A 19,494-nucleotide genomic window follows, 5' to 3' on the forward strand; every position below is an offset into this window, starting at 1 on the left:
ATCTGTATAAATTTGCGCGAAAATATGACTACAAATGCCAGTGTGGAACAAATGAAAAATGTACAATGACTGTAGCAGAGAAACAGTTGCCATGGCAATTCCCACGAGGCTTCATTATCGCTCTTTCACAGGACCAAAAAAACTATAATTTTCAGTACCTTGGGACCATATAATTACAAAAAATTTAATAGAAAGCAAAAGGTTGAATTTTATTCATAAATGAGAACTGACGTCGACACGGCAACAAATATGAATATCCAGAATACGTTGTTGCAGTAAAAAAAACATTAGGAATCTAAAAGCAAGTGTTATGTATTTCACATTAAAAAAGTTACCAATTTACTGTAGAATTTTTGAATTTTTTCAGATATTTCCCCTTTATTATTGACTATATTTTCGATCCAAATAAAATATATCTTGGTGTGGTGGCATACACACCCAGTAGTATAGTGACTTCGAAGTGGGGTTGGTGGATCGTGCAGAGATGGAGCGTGTGACTCATCACCTGACTCTGTATTATAATGAGGAAAACAGTCTACCACCTAGGTTTGTAAAAATGCATCGCTTCGTTTTCAAGAACGGCCTACAATTCCCTCCGGCGAGCAGAAAAATAGTGCCAGCCATCCCAAAAAGCAAGACCCTCCTAAATCTCAGAAGGAGAGTTTTGGGCCAAAGCCGATGACGACGACGATGATGATCATACGTTTGACGTTGAAATCATATGCGGTGCAATTCCACCGTCGAGTGCCGTGGGCATGCCGCGACGCGATGGCGATGCCTGTTTATTCAAAGAGGCGCGATTTGCGAGTGATGTGCGTTCGTGCCCACCCACTCGACGTTTTTGTATTCTCATTTATACCCTCTGCCGCTCGTCTGCCAGCTGTCAAGAGCTTTATAAATATGCTATAATGGTCGTCGATGGAAAGCACGGATGCAACACCACACGAGAGGCCCCATTACACATGTAGAGCATTACATGCAGCGTCTGTGAGCCTTGGTGCAGATGTTTAAAAATAATAATTTAATTGTGGCTAACTGTTAAGGGGGGGAGGGGCTGAGTGGGGATATGGGTGGGTGCGCAGGGGGGGGGGGCTCTGGAAGCAGCTCAGAGCTATTAAATAAAATTAACGCTGACCAAGCGGTGATCCGCTACAAGTTGGTGATGCATTTTATTTTAATTAACTTGGCTGAGCGTGCCATCGTCATGGCAACTAATCACTGGGCAATGTGCGAGCTGTCAACCTGGGAAAGCCACGACATCAGTTCCGTTTAGCGTACAATTCATATTTAACAGGTCGGGTGTAGAGAAAAGTGACCACATTATGCAATTAAATATATAAGAGCAAAGTAATTGAAAAGCACACGGTATAAAAATTATTCCTTCCCTTATTACAGACGGGCGTTTAAAGCCCATTGAGCAATTTCTGATTAGTCCCTGTGTGTCCGACGCTGAACGTTAGCCGTGTAACAATTAAATATGCCACGAATTCTATGAATGTTCACGATTCAGCGTCACGATTGAATACATTTTTTTTTAAAAAATAGATTCTAACACAGCAGCAATTACATCAGAAGTCTGACTGCCGATGGGCCTCGGAATGTCGGAGCCGATCCAGAGTTTGCTTTGCAGACACAATTGCTGCTGGATGACATTGGTCTGTAAAGCCAACAGACCGATGGACTTCAAAACAGTTTTGTTTATTATTATTTACAGCTGGAGACGGCACTGAGTTTGGCTCATATGAAAATTTTCGTCAAATTATTACTGTCTCGTTTGTATGGTTCCACGTTTGTTTGTCGTTTTTTTAATCTCTCGCGTGCACAGCTTTATTCCATTAGCTTAAATGTAACAGAATTCCATTTGCATAAAGCGTAGATGATCCTCACGCACACGTGCGCGACCAGATGCATGTATCATGAGCACAACAATACAAGGGACGTTTGATTCAGTTTACCGGTTAATTTCAGAGTAATTGCTGCTAAGAAGTTGCCAATGCTTGGTCTTGACTGTCATGCTGGTGCATGTGTTATTATGATACATTGACACGTGGGCAATGCAGCCTTTATACTTTTAACACTAATAAAAAGCACACATCCATCAATACCTTACAAGAAAAAATAAATATAAAACCCGTGACGTTTTGGGCAATAGCCATACTTCATAGCACATCGACATGTAAAATTGATGGCCTAACTGCAAGACGCGATATTATAGTGGTGTGCGCACTGCGCCGCGATTCTTGCATCTTGGGTTCAATTACTGGTCATGCAAAGCCATTGGCTCTTGATAAACCAGTCTGGTCAGTCCCCCCACCCCCGCTAGGTCAACCTAAACTTAAATTAGTACTCGGTACGGTATGTCAGCATCAGCAATGGGGAGACAATGATGGACAGGCCTTGCTGGGTACATCGCCTCCTTGTGCAGTCTGGTGTTTGCTGATAGGTTATTGTCCTTACGGTAAATGGGCTTTTTGTCCTTGCGTTCGTTAGTGTGTGTTTGTGTGCGCTTGTGCGAGTTTGTGTGAAGTGGTTAGCACACTACGCTACGAAACCCTGCGATCCGAGTTCGATTTCCCGCTTTTTGTCAACATCTGAGGTCTGGGCTTCCTGAGGTCAACTCAGTCTTAAATAAGTGCCTGGTGCAGTTTATAAACACTAAGGAGACAAAGGCGGCCTGTCGTCATCCCGGCCACACCACCCACATCTAATGTCGGCCTTCATATTTGCTGGCTAACAGCACTTGCCCCAACAGTCTGTAGGCTACATGGGGGATCTTTGTACGTGTGTGTGTGTAAATGATTATATACAAGTATGTGTGTATATTCTTGGTTCTTTCGGTAAAGTCACGTAGAAGGGAAGTAATAAAATAATAAAAATAAAACAATTAAATTCTCACGACGTTTCGATTGCAACACAAGCAACCATCATCAGGTGTGAAAAACCACAGCAAGAAAATGTTATTATTTTTATTATTTTATTATTATTTCCCTTCTACGTGACTTTACCGAAAGAACCCAGAATGTGAATCCCTGCAGTCACGAAAGCTTTAAATCGAAAGTGTGTATGTGTCTATAAGCATGAACATATGAACAAAAATTGAGTGTGCACATCATGGACGTGATAATCTAGTTTTGATTCACATACGTGTGTGTGTGCAGTTGATGTAATGGGGTAGTATAGCGGTTCGCGCACTGCGCATAATAACCCAACAACCCGAGTTCGATTCCCGCTAACGACCACCAACAGAAGTGACGATTAGTCGAACCGGTCCTGGGCCTCCCCTAGGTCGACTCAGCCTCAAAATGAGTACCTGGTGTGATGTTATACATAGCCACGAGGGAGACAAAGGCGGCCGAGCGTGGTTCCGGACCAAGCACCACCCCTCGGCCTTCATAGGTGCTCGCTAACAGCACTTGCCCCAAAAGTCTGCTCAGGCTGTACGGGGGAATCTTTGCCTTTGTGATGCATAAACCACTCACGGTCATTGCAGAAGGCGCCCGTGTAGGAGGTCATGGTGCAGTCGCAGGTGAACTCCTCCCACTGCTGGACGCACAGGCCCTGGTTGGAGCATGAGTCATCCTGGCAGACGGTGCTGGGCCCTGCAGAAGGTGGGCACGGTGCGACGAATGGCAAACATTCTAATGTTATCACCGATTCGACGCCAAACTCTTTATTTCGCGATTGTGTTTTTTTTCTCTCTCTCTCACTTTTTTTGAACAAGTCGTACCACAGGATCGGTGAATTCGCAGCAATCTCCAACATGAGTTTGTAGTGTGGGAGGAAAATGTGTTTTTTTATCTATACACGTAATTTGTCCTGAATAAACTGGCAGAGAGAGGAAAAGAGTGGTTGTACCGCGTAGAATGTTGATGAGGAGGTTCAAATGCCGGGCCGTTTGCCTTCACGGTACAGCGGTTTGAGTGCAGTGTCGATCGTACGTATTGCTGTTGTTTTCGTTGTCATAGTCGTGTCCCGTTCCTGTTTTCTCAGAAGCCACGGTGAGACATCTCGTAGCCCAGATTGCAATGCAATCATCATAGGCGAGAGCCGCGATGTGCTGTGCCCTTGCGTCGACCATGTCCCCTGCCACCTGTGCATATGTGTATTGTCTCGGATTATTTTCAGCCAGAAGGATGAATTCATTGCGACAAACAAAAAAGGGCCGTAAAGAGACTCTTTTTTTAAGCCTATAGGAAGGGGCATGAAAGCTCTGCGGTGTAAATCCTTCAGTGGCAATTTTTCGAGAGAATGGAATTTGTAAGTCTCGGGCTGAGCTTGAAAACAGTTTAGGTATTTTGTCAGCAAATGTTTTATTTTCCAGGGTACACAGACACGAGTTGTGTGTGTGTGTGGGGGGGGGGGGGGGTCCCACTTGGGCATTACGTTGTAGTTTGACCGATTCTATTTAAAAAAAAACTTTTCCTACCCGACTGAGAGACGAGCAAGTTATCAAAAATGTGTCTCACGATATGCCAAAAGAAGTCAAAGTTTCCCAAAGCTGAAATGAGCACTGGCAGGTAAACACGTGCCCTGGTAGGCCTGAGCCGACGGTGGATTTTCCTTGTTATTAAGTCGAGGAAAAATTGGATGTAGGCCAGGTGGCTCTGGGGTCAGAGTGCTGAGCTGGCAACGCTGAGATCCTGGGATCAAATTCGAACGGTCATATATGATTCAAGCAAGAGTTGTAGTGAGTTTTATGCTAGATTTTAAGTTTTCGTGACTGCAAGGATCCATATTCTTTGGTTCTTTCGGTAAAGTCATGAAAACAACTATTTTTTTTATTTTTTACCTACGTGACTTTACCGAAAAGAACCAAAGAATATGTGTTTCATGCTCTCAACTAGCAAAGCAATAATTGTCTAAAAAATACACGACTTCATTACATTTAGCTTGCATTTAATTTGTCTAAATTCCAGCTCTGAGAATGAAAAATATCAGTTTGACTATCACGCAACAAACAACACTCTGTAACAGGGTGGGTGGGAAAGTGCTTCCCTCTACTGTGTGGGATCAGGGATCACTTGAATATACCTCAGCGTTAGCTCTGTGATATTTGCTTCCCAGGCAGGCTGTTCTCGATCACAGAAAGTTTGCGCTGCTCTGCGCAGAATCCGAATGGATTCTTCGTCTTGTGACACGATTGCCAATGGCACGATAGGGATATAATTGCATAAAGGTCCTCCCCCTAAAGATCCCCCCCAAGTCTCCGTGGTAGAGGAACTTTCCCACCAAGTGGCATCCACTGGGTGGGGCGAGTTTAACACGGAGGCTTTTGCGACCAATAATATCCATAATAAAGTTTTGCCTTGGGTTAGATCGCGTAAATATAAATGTGTCGTTATTTAAGACCGAAACAGGGCGACTTCTGCATAATTTTGGCAAATCGCCTGATTGAGCTGGTTGTAATTTACCAGCCGAAACGTCGTACTCGCATTGTAAATGTTTGTGGGTTTATTGTCCACCACACCGGTGTGCTGAAGCAGTAACTAAATTGGCACGTTTTGTTTACGTGGCAAACCTCACTGATTGGCTGTGTCGGGTGGTGGCGGATGTAACGGGGTGACCTTGGCTGCTTATATTCTACCTCTGGCCGGTGAGGCGGGTGTCCTGCTGCACTCCCATGACTCCCAGGCAAGTCCGGGCTGTGACGATGCCCAAGGAGCACCCACGTGGACGTACAGCCCTGTTTTTTTTGTCCGCCCAATATTGGATGAGGACCTCATCATGCCGTGCGTGTCCCGGGGATTTGACCATACTTCAGCACCCACTGGACCGTGTGGGTTAGCCAAGGCAGTAAGCAGGGATGCGGGAGCGTGATTGTGGCAAGATGTTAACTATGTCGCCCAGTATACAGGAGGCCGTGGGTTCGATCCAAACCCTGACGCATGCTGTATCTTTGAAGTTTGCATGTTCTCCCTGTCGTCGCGTGGATTTTTCTCCTGGCCCCCTCTGTATTTGCCCTCCACATTTTAGAATCAACATGCATTTATATTGTTTGGCTGCTATACATTTGCACACGATAAGCCACTTCGTTGAGCTATCATTTGTGGCCAGGTCGCTTTTGAAAATGAGCCGTATAGCTCAGTGGGCCTCACCTGGTGAAATAAAAAATAGTTTTGTTTAATTCGGAGAGCCGCGCGCTATGTTGGCAACTGTAGCCTCTGAACAATTCGCCCAGAATGGGGCCGATCTCGTCAAGATTCCAGAAGCTAAGTAGAATTGAGTCTCGGTATTGCTTGGATGGGTGACAATCATGCATAAAACAGGTGTTGTAGGCTGCTGTGGTGAAAAGTGTAACATCTGATTTTAATTGCTGTCATGCAGGAATTGTGCGGCAGTTATAACTCCCACCAAAACATGTTTCTTCCAGACTGAAGCTAATTAGCAATTTTTATTATATATATTATATATATCCAATAATGAAAAAATGTGATCTCTGATTACAGTGGAGCGACAACGGAATGGAACTTTTGTTAATTGTTTTAGGAAATGAGGGAGTCGGAAGTGTGCACGGAGAGTTCCCGAGCAAATGTAACATAGAATAATAAAATCCTACAATCCCGGCCGTGGGCGGGGGGGCAAAGCAGACATTGTAAGCAATGGTGTGTGGGCTGTGCGAGTGCGGTCCTTGTTTTGGGGTGCTCACCATGGCGAGATGTTAACTACTTCGCCTGGTTTTCAGGAGGTCATGGGTTAAATTCCTACATTGATTCATGTACATTTGGAGTTTGCATGTTCTCCCCGTGGTCGTGAGGATTTTTCTCCGGGTCCCCCGGTTTTTTCTCTCCACAATTTAGAAACGTGCGTTTAAGAGTATTTGTCTGCTGTAAATTTCCACGCGATAAGCCACTTCGTTGAGCTATCAATCTGTGATAACCAGGTCGCTTCTTAAAAAATAGCTATATAGCTCAGTGGGCCTTACCTGCTAAAATAAAAAGTAGTTTTTAGTTTAGTTTGCCATCACAAGAACGGTTGCTTCCTCCACAACGTGTGAACTCCACACCTGTGTGGGTGGCCGGCAGATACACAGATTTATTTTTGCCCTGAAGGTGAACTCCGTTTCTGTGAAGACACCTCCCCAAGCTGCCTCTCCATTAGCGTGATGGCAACACTACCTGACCCTGGATTTTCAAGCATTGCCGCCACCCATCGAGCTACACGCGCCGCTAAGCACAGCCGCACGAGCTTTAAAAAGGCAGAGGTCGCGACCTCTCCTGATGTACAGGGCTGCAGGGAGGGGGGGGGGCGCCATTCTCCGTGAACCTGGCAGTTATGGGATGGAGGTCAGTCATGCGGCCAACCATTGATTTTGACCTGGAAAAACTTGTAATTTATTTTTTTCTGGACATCGCTGCATTTCCCCCACTCAATGGATGCTGCCAAAAATCGACTGCCTTTGTCCTGTCTCTGAGCTGTGAGGTTTTTTTTTAGTCGTCAAAATTTGTTCCCAGTTCTTCATCCGTTTCTAACAACAAAGCCAAAGTGTCATGCGAGATATGGCTGACATTCTCGTTGGTGACACGGGGGTTAAAGGTTAGTGAGAACATGCCATTATTTTGTGGTACAAAAATGATTAAGAAACGTATCGTAAAAATATGTGCCTGTGATGAGGAGGCTCAGGCGTCATAGCACCGAGCCGAGACGACTTGAGATTTTTTAAATTCTGAATTTGGGCAGCCATCCGTGCATAAACCGGGTCCTCAATTGCAACGCATTTATGGTCTGAGCACAATCAACATGGATTGCATAAAACGCCCTTTTCATAATCGGTTTGTTTTTTTGCTTCATTTGGCTCATGCCAGCTTTGAGAGTAAAAATAAAACACATTTGGTGTGCTTGATATACAATGAACACTCTTTGCAGAGCATTCATATGTATGCCTCTACTGTGGATAAAGAGGCCCCATTGATAGTTACTTCAGAAGTAGTTATTTCACGTAATTTTTCAGGGCTGTTGTCCGACAACGCGTTGATACCTTTATATCTGCAAAGTTGCAAATTGACGCTTTGTCGAATGAACACGACTGCAATAGCACACCCGGGAATATAATTTGAAGAAAATAAAAGTATTTTATTTAAAAAAAAATAGAGGTAACAAAAAACCATCAGCATTGGCTGCAGTCAGTGCAATTCTCCAAAACTAAGAATCAGATTATTTATACTGGAGGAATCCGATGAGCTATTAAGCTCTCTTTTAAAGATGTCCAGTCGGGGCTGGTAAGAACGTTACAACAACAACAACACGTGATAGTAGTGCAAAGTACAAGAAAGGTAAACAAAGCCCCCAAACACAAACAAATACAACACTAAACCATCCCCATCCTACCAGGCAAGGCCCACTGAGATATTAACTTAACTCCGTTTAAGTTTGGGGCGAAAACAAATTTAATGGTGACATGCATCTCCTTCAGAGCGTTATTCACCTCGGAGTACGCTTGGCACAAACCTTGCAGCTCTCTTATACTGTTGCAACGTGCTTGTGAGTTTCCCCAGTAAAGTGTTAAAATTAGTACAAATTCCCTTCAAACGTGCCATGTACACGCTCGGGAAAACAAAACATCCCTTCAATGCCACACCGAAGTGAATTTCTCTTTTTAAATAAACACAAAAATTAACATGGTAGAATATTTCCTGAGAACCTATAAATCTGAAAAGCCTGAAAAAGTACAGATTATTTCTCCAGCGTCTTATCTGGACTTAATTTGTGGAGATGGGATAAAATAAGATGAGGAATTATCTAAATTAATATACTACCAGTGGCTATTTTGCAACATCTGTCGGTTCACATGCAGCAAACATACGTTACTTAAGCATTTGTCTTTGGCACTTAAGTAAGATTTTATTCTCATGTGTGCATCCAACAATCCTAGAATGGGAGTAACGAAAAAAAACATACCGCTCTTTTTACAGAAGCCACCTATTCGAAACAGGCGTAATAGGTGTACAAACTGCTTACCGTTAATTCATATCTCCATATATATAAAAGGCAAAGTTGTGATTATGTGTCTGTTCGAAATGTTTAGCGTACTTCCCGACATGCAACGAACTTGAAATTTGCCATGTGGGTACTTTCCAGACTGTACACCATACAACCATTATAAAAATACACTTTTTTTTGGGGGGGGGGGGGGGGAGCTCAATAATGCATATTTTTTTAGCACGGCAAGTGAGCTGTGACGTCAAATCTGTCACGTGACCCGCGCATGTGGAAGCGTAACGCATTGTAGTGTAGTGGTTAGCGCGCCGCGCTACGAACCCGACGACCCGAGTTCGATTCCTGCTCACGGCCACCACCGGTGACGATTATTTTTACCGGTCCTGGCTCTCCCCTAGGTCGACTCAGCATCAAACGAGTAACTGCTCTGCTGTGTGAACATCGCCACTGGGGGGACAAAGGCGGCCGGGCGTGGTGCTGGCCACCTACCCCCTCGTTTGTCTATAAAAAAACGCCATGATTTCGCGGGTACTAACACATTATCGGCCACACGAACCCGTGACACGCTCTCGCTGTGCAGTCAAAGCCGGATAATTGTCACTCCGCTACAGAGAATGCCTTATGAAGCATAAGTGACAAAAATGTGAAATGAAACACTGATGTAATATCCCGGGATGTGGTAACTCGGAATGACGAAATATACGCATGAAGTGCCTCTTCTTTTTACTTATATATTTTTGTCACATCGCTTTGGCAGCTACCAGATGGTGCATGGGAGGAAAGGTGGAGAGGTGGTGGGGGGGGGATAAGAACGTCCATGAATTACATTTTAAATATTTCACCGTGTGATGAATATAGTTCCAAGGTTTACGTTAACGTTTCGTGTTGAATGCGCTTCATAACGATCGCACCAAACACGTTCGGTACAGTTGTGCCACGTTGTGTGAAGCAGTTGTTTTAGTGATGTACGCACGCACACACACACAATGGAAATGTCAAGATTCGTATTCGAGTTTAAGAAAATAAATATTTTTACATTTTATTTTGAACAATGTCGACGGTCGTAAAAAAAAAATCCAATGATACTTTCATTAAAATATATTGTAAACATAATTTACGTTATATTGGGTCTTGTATCTTCCTCTGCATAATTAACTTTCATGTCGAAGCTAATTTAATTGTGAAATTAAATGATGAATTAAAGCGTATTAGCGTTAATTGTGTTTTTCTTTTTCCTTGGGTTACCCCAAGCTGCTGCTGGAATGGAAGGATCAGAGCTGGTGGAAATCTACATCTGCTTGCTTTGTGGTTATTTAAGGCATTCCATTTAATTATAATGTTTAGGCTGGAAATACTTAACTCTCATCATCATTATCAAATAATGCCTCATGTGCAGAAATCTAAAATGTTGTGAACTAACACTTGATGTAATGGCCATTATTTACACCAGAGAGGTGGTGATGAAAACCCCCACTATCATCTGTCCTCTCTCTTTGCTTTTAAGAAGGGTCTTTGTCAGAAATGTCCTCTAATTATATATAAAATGTAATGTACATACGTGTATGTACGTCGAACTTATTTCACGCCGTACTTTGCCAACCGTGGCTAATTAGAGGCACAGCCTTTGTCAATACGCAGCGGGATGAAGGCTTGGGTGATGTTTAACCATACTTCACCATACTGGGGTGGGGGGCGGGAGGCGATGAATGAGATGGAGCGATGAGATTACGGGTTGGCTACGTACGGTGTGAAAGAAATTCAACATACATACATCAGCTAATGCAGGAGGCAGATGAATTGTGACATCGTGGAGCCATGTTATATGGAAACTGTGGACATGCCGACATCCAGCAGTGGATCGATCATAACTGTTGATTATTATTATTATTCTGTTCCATTACCAATAGAAAGTGTCACTGAGTCACATGGCTCTGTTTCAGCAGTCGCGCGTGTTGGTTGCTGCGTCTTTTCCATTTGGGTAATTTGGACCGTAATGCCGGTTTACACGATGGCCTACGCTTGCGAATGGTATCACGGGATCTTTAACATCCACCGTGAAGCAGATGGTGTGTATGTTTACCGGTAATACACCGGCATTGTGGCTAAGGGGGCAGCAGCCGGTTTTAAAACCGTGAACCTCTGAAATAAAAACCCCTTCTGCTAAGCCATGTCGCTGCCCCAGATGATAATAATTGCATGCATCCTCAGTTACAAATCTGGATGATGTAGGACGTAAAGCAATATTTCACAGCTGGTGCCATTGTTGATGTTGCGTTTGAACTGGCAGGCGAAGACGCATACCGCGAACAGAGCCCCCCGCTCAGGCAAGGTAGTTATGTCATTGATATATGTTTTGTACATTATTACGTTATGAAAACACGGCCACTGATTTATTTCCCCGTGTTTAAATGTTATCATAAGAAAAGACAATCGATAACTCATAAAAAAAAATACGTGCGGATTCGGGGACGCTGCTGTTTGGAGTACATTTGTCTTTCATTGGCTTTCACCTGATAGATCGGGCTTTTTTTTGCATTTCTATAATGCCAATCCTGTGTGCAATTTTTTGTCAGCAATTCATCACGAAATATTGCATTTTAGGCACGGTGACCTTTTGAATTATGGACAAATAATCCTCGTTAATGAAATGCCTCATGCATGTAGTACAAGATACAATATTTCGTGAGGAATCTCAGCGATGTCATTGATTGGCAGTTTAAATTGTGCGCATTGATTATATTTTATTCTGAATTTAATGCATCTCAAACCTTTCCCTTCCAAATTAAATCATATAGCATTGATTTTTTAACCCACTTTCTGTAAGATTGATTTTAATTTTTTGTCTATATAATTCAATTTGTATGATTTTCCATGCCCCCCCTCCCCCCAAGTGTGTTTCATACCACACATTCTTTTTTTTTATGAGCTTTGAAGTTACACGAATTCTGGAGAAAGACACAAACTACCTGGCAATTAGTCGCGAAAAAACAGCTCATCGGAGACCCAAACGATGGGTAAACATCAGCAAACACTGCCATCTTGTGGAGATCCTTATTTCCAAGGGCAACTTGGCTCTCCACGCGACACGTCCATGTTCATCCGCAGCAGCTGGTGCTACTGCTGCTGCTGCGTGTTCTTCTGATGTGAATGATTCGCTTGCGCGTGACAGCCTCTTTAGCCGCGAATTACTGGTGCGAGAAATGCACCGTGTGCTCTTTTCTGCGCTCTTTGTGCATTCATTTACTGCGCCAAAAAGTCGTAAAGAACGGCAGGTGAAGATGCTCACAATAATTGTATTCGTGCATGATAAAGGGAAGGGTGAAAGTGCATCGTTGTCGACATTCCGCTGAATTGCAACTGCAGCTTAAGTTTACAGAGATAATTCTTGGTCGGAATGAGCTTTGATTCACAAAGCAACGATGAACATGTCCTGTGACTTTTCTGATTGCTATGCCCCTCTCCAGAGGTCGCCGGTTCGATTCGATACCCCGGTGCGACAGCTAAAACAATGGCGCAAGCTTCTTAAATCCCTGACCTCTATATTCTTGGTTCTATCGGTAAAGTCACGTAGAAGGGAAACAATAAAATAATAAAAATATAAAAACAATAAAATTCTCACGACGTTTCGACTGCAACACAAGCAATCATCATCAGGTGTGAAAACCACAGCAAGAAAATTTTTGTTGAGCCAGCAGAATAATTGGATACACCACAGCTGGCCAATCAGGAGGCCGCGTGTGGTGCGGCAAAGTTTGGGTGTACTTCCACCTCTCTCAAGGTGAAGATGTATGTGGCCATCGTGGAAGAGTAGGCCAAATACTCCGAGGGATTCGGTGGAGGCCCTTCGGCCAGATATGGTGTGAGCAAGCAATTGCAGGGCTGCCCCTTTACCTTTTACTGCCTGGACTCTGCACATGCTGGGCAAGACCCGCCGAGTCTGGCATGAAAGCGTTGCTCTGGCGGAGGGGAAGGTAGTTTTTAACAACCCTTCCTGCACGTAAGGAGACGGTGATTAAGTGTGTGGTGTGAAGGGCTGATTCACAGATCACAAAGGCGCAGTGCAAAGTTACTTTCCTTGGATGACTCCAAAGAGCACTTCGCTGTTGATCAGTTGATAAAAGGTTGGGCACATATATGACAGAAAGTAAGGAAGAGGTCTGTGTCGAACGACAGGGAATGAGATTAGAGTTGAAGGGAGAGCGAGAACAAAGTGTGAGTGCGGCAATGGGCACCGTCGCTCTGTTTCCAAGCAGCTTAAAATATATTATTTTGTGCTGTCAGGTGCCAAGCCATTCGCTTTTACAATCGCAGAACCCGCCTTGCATGTCTGCCTGGATGTATCTGTCCAGAGTGAGTACTGTTTGACCATTTCTCTCGGTCCATGTCCAATGACCTGTTCATGTACATTAAAGAAAGACTTCTTCATTGTCAGCATCGGCTATGATCAATGCACTACTGGATTAAGGCGCTTTCCCCATCTGGTGCCCCCTAACAAAAAAATTGTAGACATGATAGCCGAGTACACGGCCTTCTCTCACATTAAAATAAATGGACAGGTCACAGAAAGCCAAAACCAGTAAAGAGATTCAGTTTAACACGTAGGCTTTCGCGACCAATATCATTCATAATATTGGCATGTTCTGTTTAAGTGACAAACATTAATAATAGGCTGTGTCGGGTGGTGGCGGTTTTAACGAGATTATTTATATACGCGAACTAACCCCCCCTCCAAAAACCGATATTACAGTAAATAGATTGCATGCTTAAACAAATTATGCTGGAAAAAGCTGATGGGACTACATTACATGTTATTTTACACAGAGACATGGACCCCCTGTATCTATTTTTGATATTATGATTTTGTGGTAAGAACTACTGTTCTTGTATAATAAGAAATACGGGGCATGCAGTTTGAGAGTGGTGTACGTGCATCTGTATTTAAACTGATTGATTTGCATGCGATTGGTTTTACTATTCACTCACAAATTCAAGCACAATTGTTTAAAGATTGCATAGCGCTAAACCTTATGAAGCTTGACTCTGCATACAAATAATTTAATGTCTCCGTGTTTTTATGCGTCTCAGTATTTCCCAACAGTATTTCAGTATCTTTATCTGAGTAAATAAGTCATGAAGCATGGTGAATATATTACATATATAAAAAACATATACTGTACCTAAAAAAAAATATACTGCGAATATGTAATACATTTCAGTACTTCTGTTGAACATTCTTTTAAGAAGATATCACGTTAAAATCACCTGACTATGCCTCATCTTATCCGATTGTTAGAAGCTGAGAGGGTTAAGCCTGGTTAGCACTTGAATGGGAAACTGCCTGTGAATATCAGGTGTTGTAGGTTTGCAATATGGTATGTAATTTTTGTTATCCCTTCTATGTGGAGCTCTGAGTGTGACCCAAAGTATGAGGTGAGTGCGAGTGTCTGGTCAAAGTGAGCTTCTGGTAAGTGGTGGGTGGTGAGTTGGCACACTAGGGGGTTCAGCTGATGCATCTACCAGTCATCTCAGTCAGCCAACCCATGGCACCTGCTGGGTCTGTCCCGAAACCTCCTCCTGTCAGCAGCGAGCCTTCGACACTTCACGTAGCCTCAAAGTGCACCTGGCCTGGCACAGGCGTCGTGGTGACGTCACCGTGACGGCGGGTTATTGGTATTGGGTGGTGAGTTAGCTGGTGGGTGTGAGTGTCTGTTGAGTGTGAGTAGTGAGTGCTATCAAGTGAGTATTGTGTGTCTGGTGAGTGTCAGATGATGGACAGGTGAGCGTTAAGTGTCATATTACCCCATACATATGATGGGTTACCGTGTACCAAAGCGCCTCCTATGCAGTTATTTTAACATCATAGGGCACTTGCAAATCATCTGGTGTGCTGGAGCTCGACGAGGAATGTTGTATCATAAGAGTGAGAGCTGGCTACGATTTGGTGACGCCTTAATCCAGGAGTGGATAGCTCACGGCTGTTGATGATGACGATGGTGATAATCACGATGAGGACAACCCGCATCGCTGTGCATCTGAAAGAGCTCGCTTTGTCCAAAGGATCATCTGCCACAGGCGACGTCACCGTGCCGCAGTGGGTCATTAACACCTGCAGTCCTTTTGCTCAATATTGTGGGCACGTGCACGTCGGTGCAGTAGGGGAGCGGTTAGCGCCACGCTGCGCCACGAACCCGACGACCCCAGTTCGAATCCCACTCACGGCCAACACCAGTGATGATCATTTGAACCTGTCCTGGGCCTCGACGCAGCCTAAAATGAGGACCTGGCGTGGCGTGTAAACGTCGCCACTCGGGAGACAAAGGTGGTCGGGCGTGGTGCTGGCCACCTGGCCCCTCGTGTGCCGTCCCGGCGTTCATGGGTGCTACTCGCTAACAGCACTTGCCCCAGCAGTCCGTTACGGGCTATCTTTGTCGCTGTCCTTGTTGTTGTGCGTACGCGCGTGTCCGGTACCTTCGCATCCGCGCTCAATTTGCCCCGAGCGGCGCAGGGCGTCGTCCAGCAGGTCGGGCAGGCGGCCGTTGAGGTCGACGGAGGCCAGGCAGCCCTGGAAGCCGTCCCGTGACACCACCAGCTTGTGGAGGCCCGAGTAGTGTTCCCGGGGCAGCCCGCCCACAAACAGATCGCCTGTCACATGCGACGGCACAGAACGGGCAAGCGGGTCTCTCGCACCTGTAGGACACTTGTTTAATCGACTCATACCGGTGCTCGATGTCGGAATGGTCCCATCTGGTGGGATGGTGCTGTTGTGTTGTGATGCAAGTGTCTGGTTAGCAGTTGGAGGATTATAGATTTTAGCTGCGAGGTTGCTTTGAGATGGTAGCACACACGTGGATTAATACCACTGCAAAGGTGGCGTAGCGGTTGTGCCGAATGGCTCCACGATGTGTTTTCGGGTTGTCCCCGGCCTGACGTCTCCTTCCTGAAGAAGTCCCAAGTTTATTTTGTCTACCCAGGCGAAAACCCAAAAGCGAGCGTGAGAGTCTCATTTTTGCAACGCTGGCTTGGGTCACCAAATGATGACCGCAAAGCAAATGCAAATCGGAATAAAAACAACTGTGTGAGAAGGAAATCGGCACTAGTTGGACGTGTAGGATGGACAACAACCAGTGGCGGATTATTGTAGTAGCACAAGTAGCTACATATGTAGTAGTAGCTACGGGACCAGCACTTTCAAGGGCCCCACGCTAAATGCTTTCAAGCTATCAATTCAGGTTCAGTGATTCTGCACTTTCTCTATTACCATAGTACTATACTGCCTTCAACTTTTATGAACAACTGGGTGTTTAAGGCTAGCGATTTGTCGTATTATCTGGCTGTTTAGAAAATGAAAAAATACAATAACTTTACTATGCAAGTTAAACATTTGTGTTTTTATATTTATGTGTTTTTTTATTTAGGGCCCCTTTATACCATATGCTACAGGCCCCGCACTAGCTTAATCCGGCACTGACAACAGCAGGAAAATTAAAAGTGTGTGTTTTGTTGGGAAGGAACCGGACAGAGAAGAAGACCTAGCACAGAACGGCTTGTTGACAACGTAAGAGATCGGTGCCAAAAGGACCAGGCACTATCTTGAGCAGATTGGCACGAGGCAGAGGAAAGTGGAAACAAATGACGAAATATGCAGTGGAAACCTACTACGGGCTATCAGCCCATGGGTCGTGATGATGATTGAAGAAGCTGTCAGCACTTGGAGTAAAACGTCGGACGTCATGCCGAACAAGGCGCGGTACAACCAGAAAGTGCATAAAAGAGCCGTAGATTTGATTAATCTGAGAAGCTTTGAATGTTGTCCCCCCAGGTTCTCCGGTTTCCTCCCCCGCGTCAAACAATCCATGAATGGACGTTGCCGAACATCCCGATGCCTGACTCTCCTGCTTGAAAACGAGCCCTGAGACTCACCGATGCATTATTGTGGAAATAAACATAATTATTACATTTATTAAGGATAGCTGCACAATGTTTGTTGTTAGTTTTATATTGCGCCGTTCATGCAAATTGCGTCTCACCCTCACACGTGGGACAGTAGCCAGGTGATGAGCCCCGGGACAACACTTGCCCAAGCTCTGTGGTCCTCTATACATTGAGTTCAGCCAATTAATGCAACTGCACGTGGGAGGAAACTGGAGCACCCGGAGAAAATGAGAGGGGCAACACGGTCAGATGTTACTGCCTTCTGGCGATCCAGGGCCTGGCACAACCTAGACGTCCAGGGGAAGGGAGTTTCACAACTTTCGTGTGATCCACCAGCCCTCGTCTCTCCAAACAGTGCTGGATTACAGGCGACCGCCGCCCCGGCTATGTGTTGATAGATTCTGTGTAGATTGTCGCAGGTATCTTTAAGCACGGTTTATTGATGCTGGAGGCAACAGTAGTTGTCCTATAGAGCAGCGGTCCCCAACCTTTTTGGCACCAGGGAGCAGTTTTGTGGAAGACAAATTTTTTACGGACCGGGGGGTGGGGGGTCATCATTGGGTCTTTCCCCCTTTTCAAAGAAACTCTCCAGCGACGTTTGTTTTTGACTCATTTTGGCTACTAGGGGTTAGCTGTGACTGAGACAAGTGCACAGTGCGGGAAAGAGGCGCGGATGGAAGTGGTAAATAATAATATAATGGGCGGACCACACCCGGACTAAAATAAGTGTCGGATTCTGACTTCACATAAGGAGCACGCAACCTAGATCCCTCGCACGCGCAATTTACAGTAGGGTTCGCACTCCTATGAGAATCTAATGCCGCCGCTGATCTGACAGGAGGCGGAGCTCAGACGGTAATGCGAGCGATGGGGAGCGGCTGTCAATAACAGATGATGATGAAGCTTCATCTATCAATACAGATGATGAAGCTTCGCTCGCTCGCCCACCGCTCACCTCCTGCTGTGCGGCCCGGTTCCTAACAGGCCACGGACCGGTATAGGTCCGCGGCCCAGGGGTTGGGGACCCCTGCTATAGAGAGACTGCAGTTTTATTCGTGTTTGAAATGAAGCAGCTGTTTTACTGAGAAGCGATGGCATGGATATGGGAAGGCTGTTCTACCATTGCTTGTAAATATCCCAAAAAAAACAATTGGTCAAATTCTTGATGTCATGGATATGGGAAGGCTGTTCTACCATTGCTTGTAAATATCCCAAAAAAAACAATTGGTAAAAATTTTGATGGCATGGATATGGGACGGCTGGTCTACCATTGCTTCTAAATATTCTTAAAAAATAATTGATCAAATTCTTGATGCTCTTGGGTCTTTCAAGTCTCTACAAGAGTTTGTCTCCACCTGCTGGTGGCGGTTGGCGATTGCAATAATCCGGCTGTCAACTGGTTTGTGGGTTTTAATAACCATTCGTGGGGTGGCCTGCTGACACAAATCACCCGGAACGCGCCCGGATCTCATCAGAGATCGGGAGCTCTGAGCAGGGTTGAGCCGGGACAGGGCTTCTATTGGCGAGCATCGTGCATGTCCGGGTTGTTATATTCTGCTTCGAGGTTACTCGTTGGGCGGCAGAAGGCATTGCAGAAACATCGAATGTTGCACTGTGCTCCAGTGCTCCCACGTTTGCCTTCCCGGCCTCCACCAATCCGCGCTGACCAGCATGGTGAAGTATGGTCAAGTAACCTCCTTAAAACCTGCACGGCATGGCATGCGGAGACTCTCATCCAGTTGGGGATCGACAAAAGGGCTGTGCGTGTACATTTATGGGTTGTCTTTAATCACTCTACCACAGCTCTCAGCATACGAATAACAGTTGTGATTGTATTGTGTGCACGGCAAGAGCAATAATACACACACACGCACCAGGATACAAATGCACATACCGTGCATACCTCTAGGTTCATAGAATAAAAATGTTAAGTGCCTGTTACATTTTGCTCTCTTACCCCATGGAATGACTGACGTGCATTGTAACAGCGTGTTCACGTGTTAAAAGTTTCACAATGCTTTCCTTCATTTACAATCGCGCAAGGCGTGAGTCACCGCACTCAAAAAAGTTCAAGCGAGCACAAACTTTTTCCAGGTACACAAATTAAATAATTTAGTTCTATAACTCGACTTCTGTGGCCCCTCTATGTGCTGTGAGGAAGGGTTATTGCCCGAAACGACGCCTGTTGTTTATTTTATTTATTTTTTAAGGCCATAGTGTTATTGACTAGTGTGTTCATATTGTTGTTTTTAATTGTGCCAATGCAGTGGCAGCACCATCATCACCAGCTAATTATATAAATTCTAAATTATATGCTGCAGTGGACCGAATTGTCACGAATAATGAATTATTGTTTCCGGTGGAAGTCATTATAAGTTAGATTATTATTTGGGGGGTGCAGGCAGAATTAAAATCTAATCTTGGTTACAACATAGGACCGCATTTTCACAAATGGCAGAATGTCTGATTGTGCGGGTGGTGACCGGCAGCTAACAAGCTAATTGGAGTGTGGCGCCAGGTAAGGTTACTTAACACTTGGGAACACGGTTCGATTATAGTCTGAACACTGAGCAGTGGAGAAAGCAGAGTTATACATCGGCTTCTGATCAATGTAACCCAGCGTGAGTT

At 44.8% G+C, this 19,494-nt stretch overlaps 1 protein-coding gene across 7 annotated transcripts in view; it reads right to left on the reverse strand.

Annotated features, from left to right (window-relative positions):
• LOC116943217 (neurexin-1-like) overlaps positions 1-19,494 on the reverse strand; it is a 394,340-nt gene that overhangs the window by 86,063 nt on the left and 288,783 nt on the right. For all 7 annotated transcript variants that reach the window (XM_032955895.2, XM_076067700.1, XM_032955893.2 and 4 more), the window contains 2 exons: positions 15,403-15,576; positions 3,480-3,599 (listed from right to left, as the gene is read on the reverse strand). In XM_032955895.2, the coding sequence (XP_032811786.2) occupies positions 3,480-3,599; positions 15,403-15,576 (294 nt within the window). The remainder of the gene's footprint in view (positions 1-3,479; positions 3,600-15,402; positions 15,577-19,494) is intronic.

Source organism: Petromyzon marinus, chromosome 17, assembly GCF_048934315.1.
Source record: "Petromyzon marinus isolate PM22_M1 ecotype Great Lakes invasive population chromosome 17, UKy_Petmar_22M1.pri1.0, whole genome shotgun sequence".
Taxonomy (NCBI): Eukaryota; Metazoa; Chordata; class Hyperoartia; order Petromyzontiformes; family Petromyzontidae; genus Petromyzon; species Petromyzon marinus.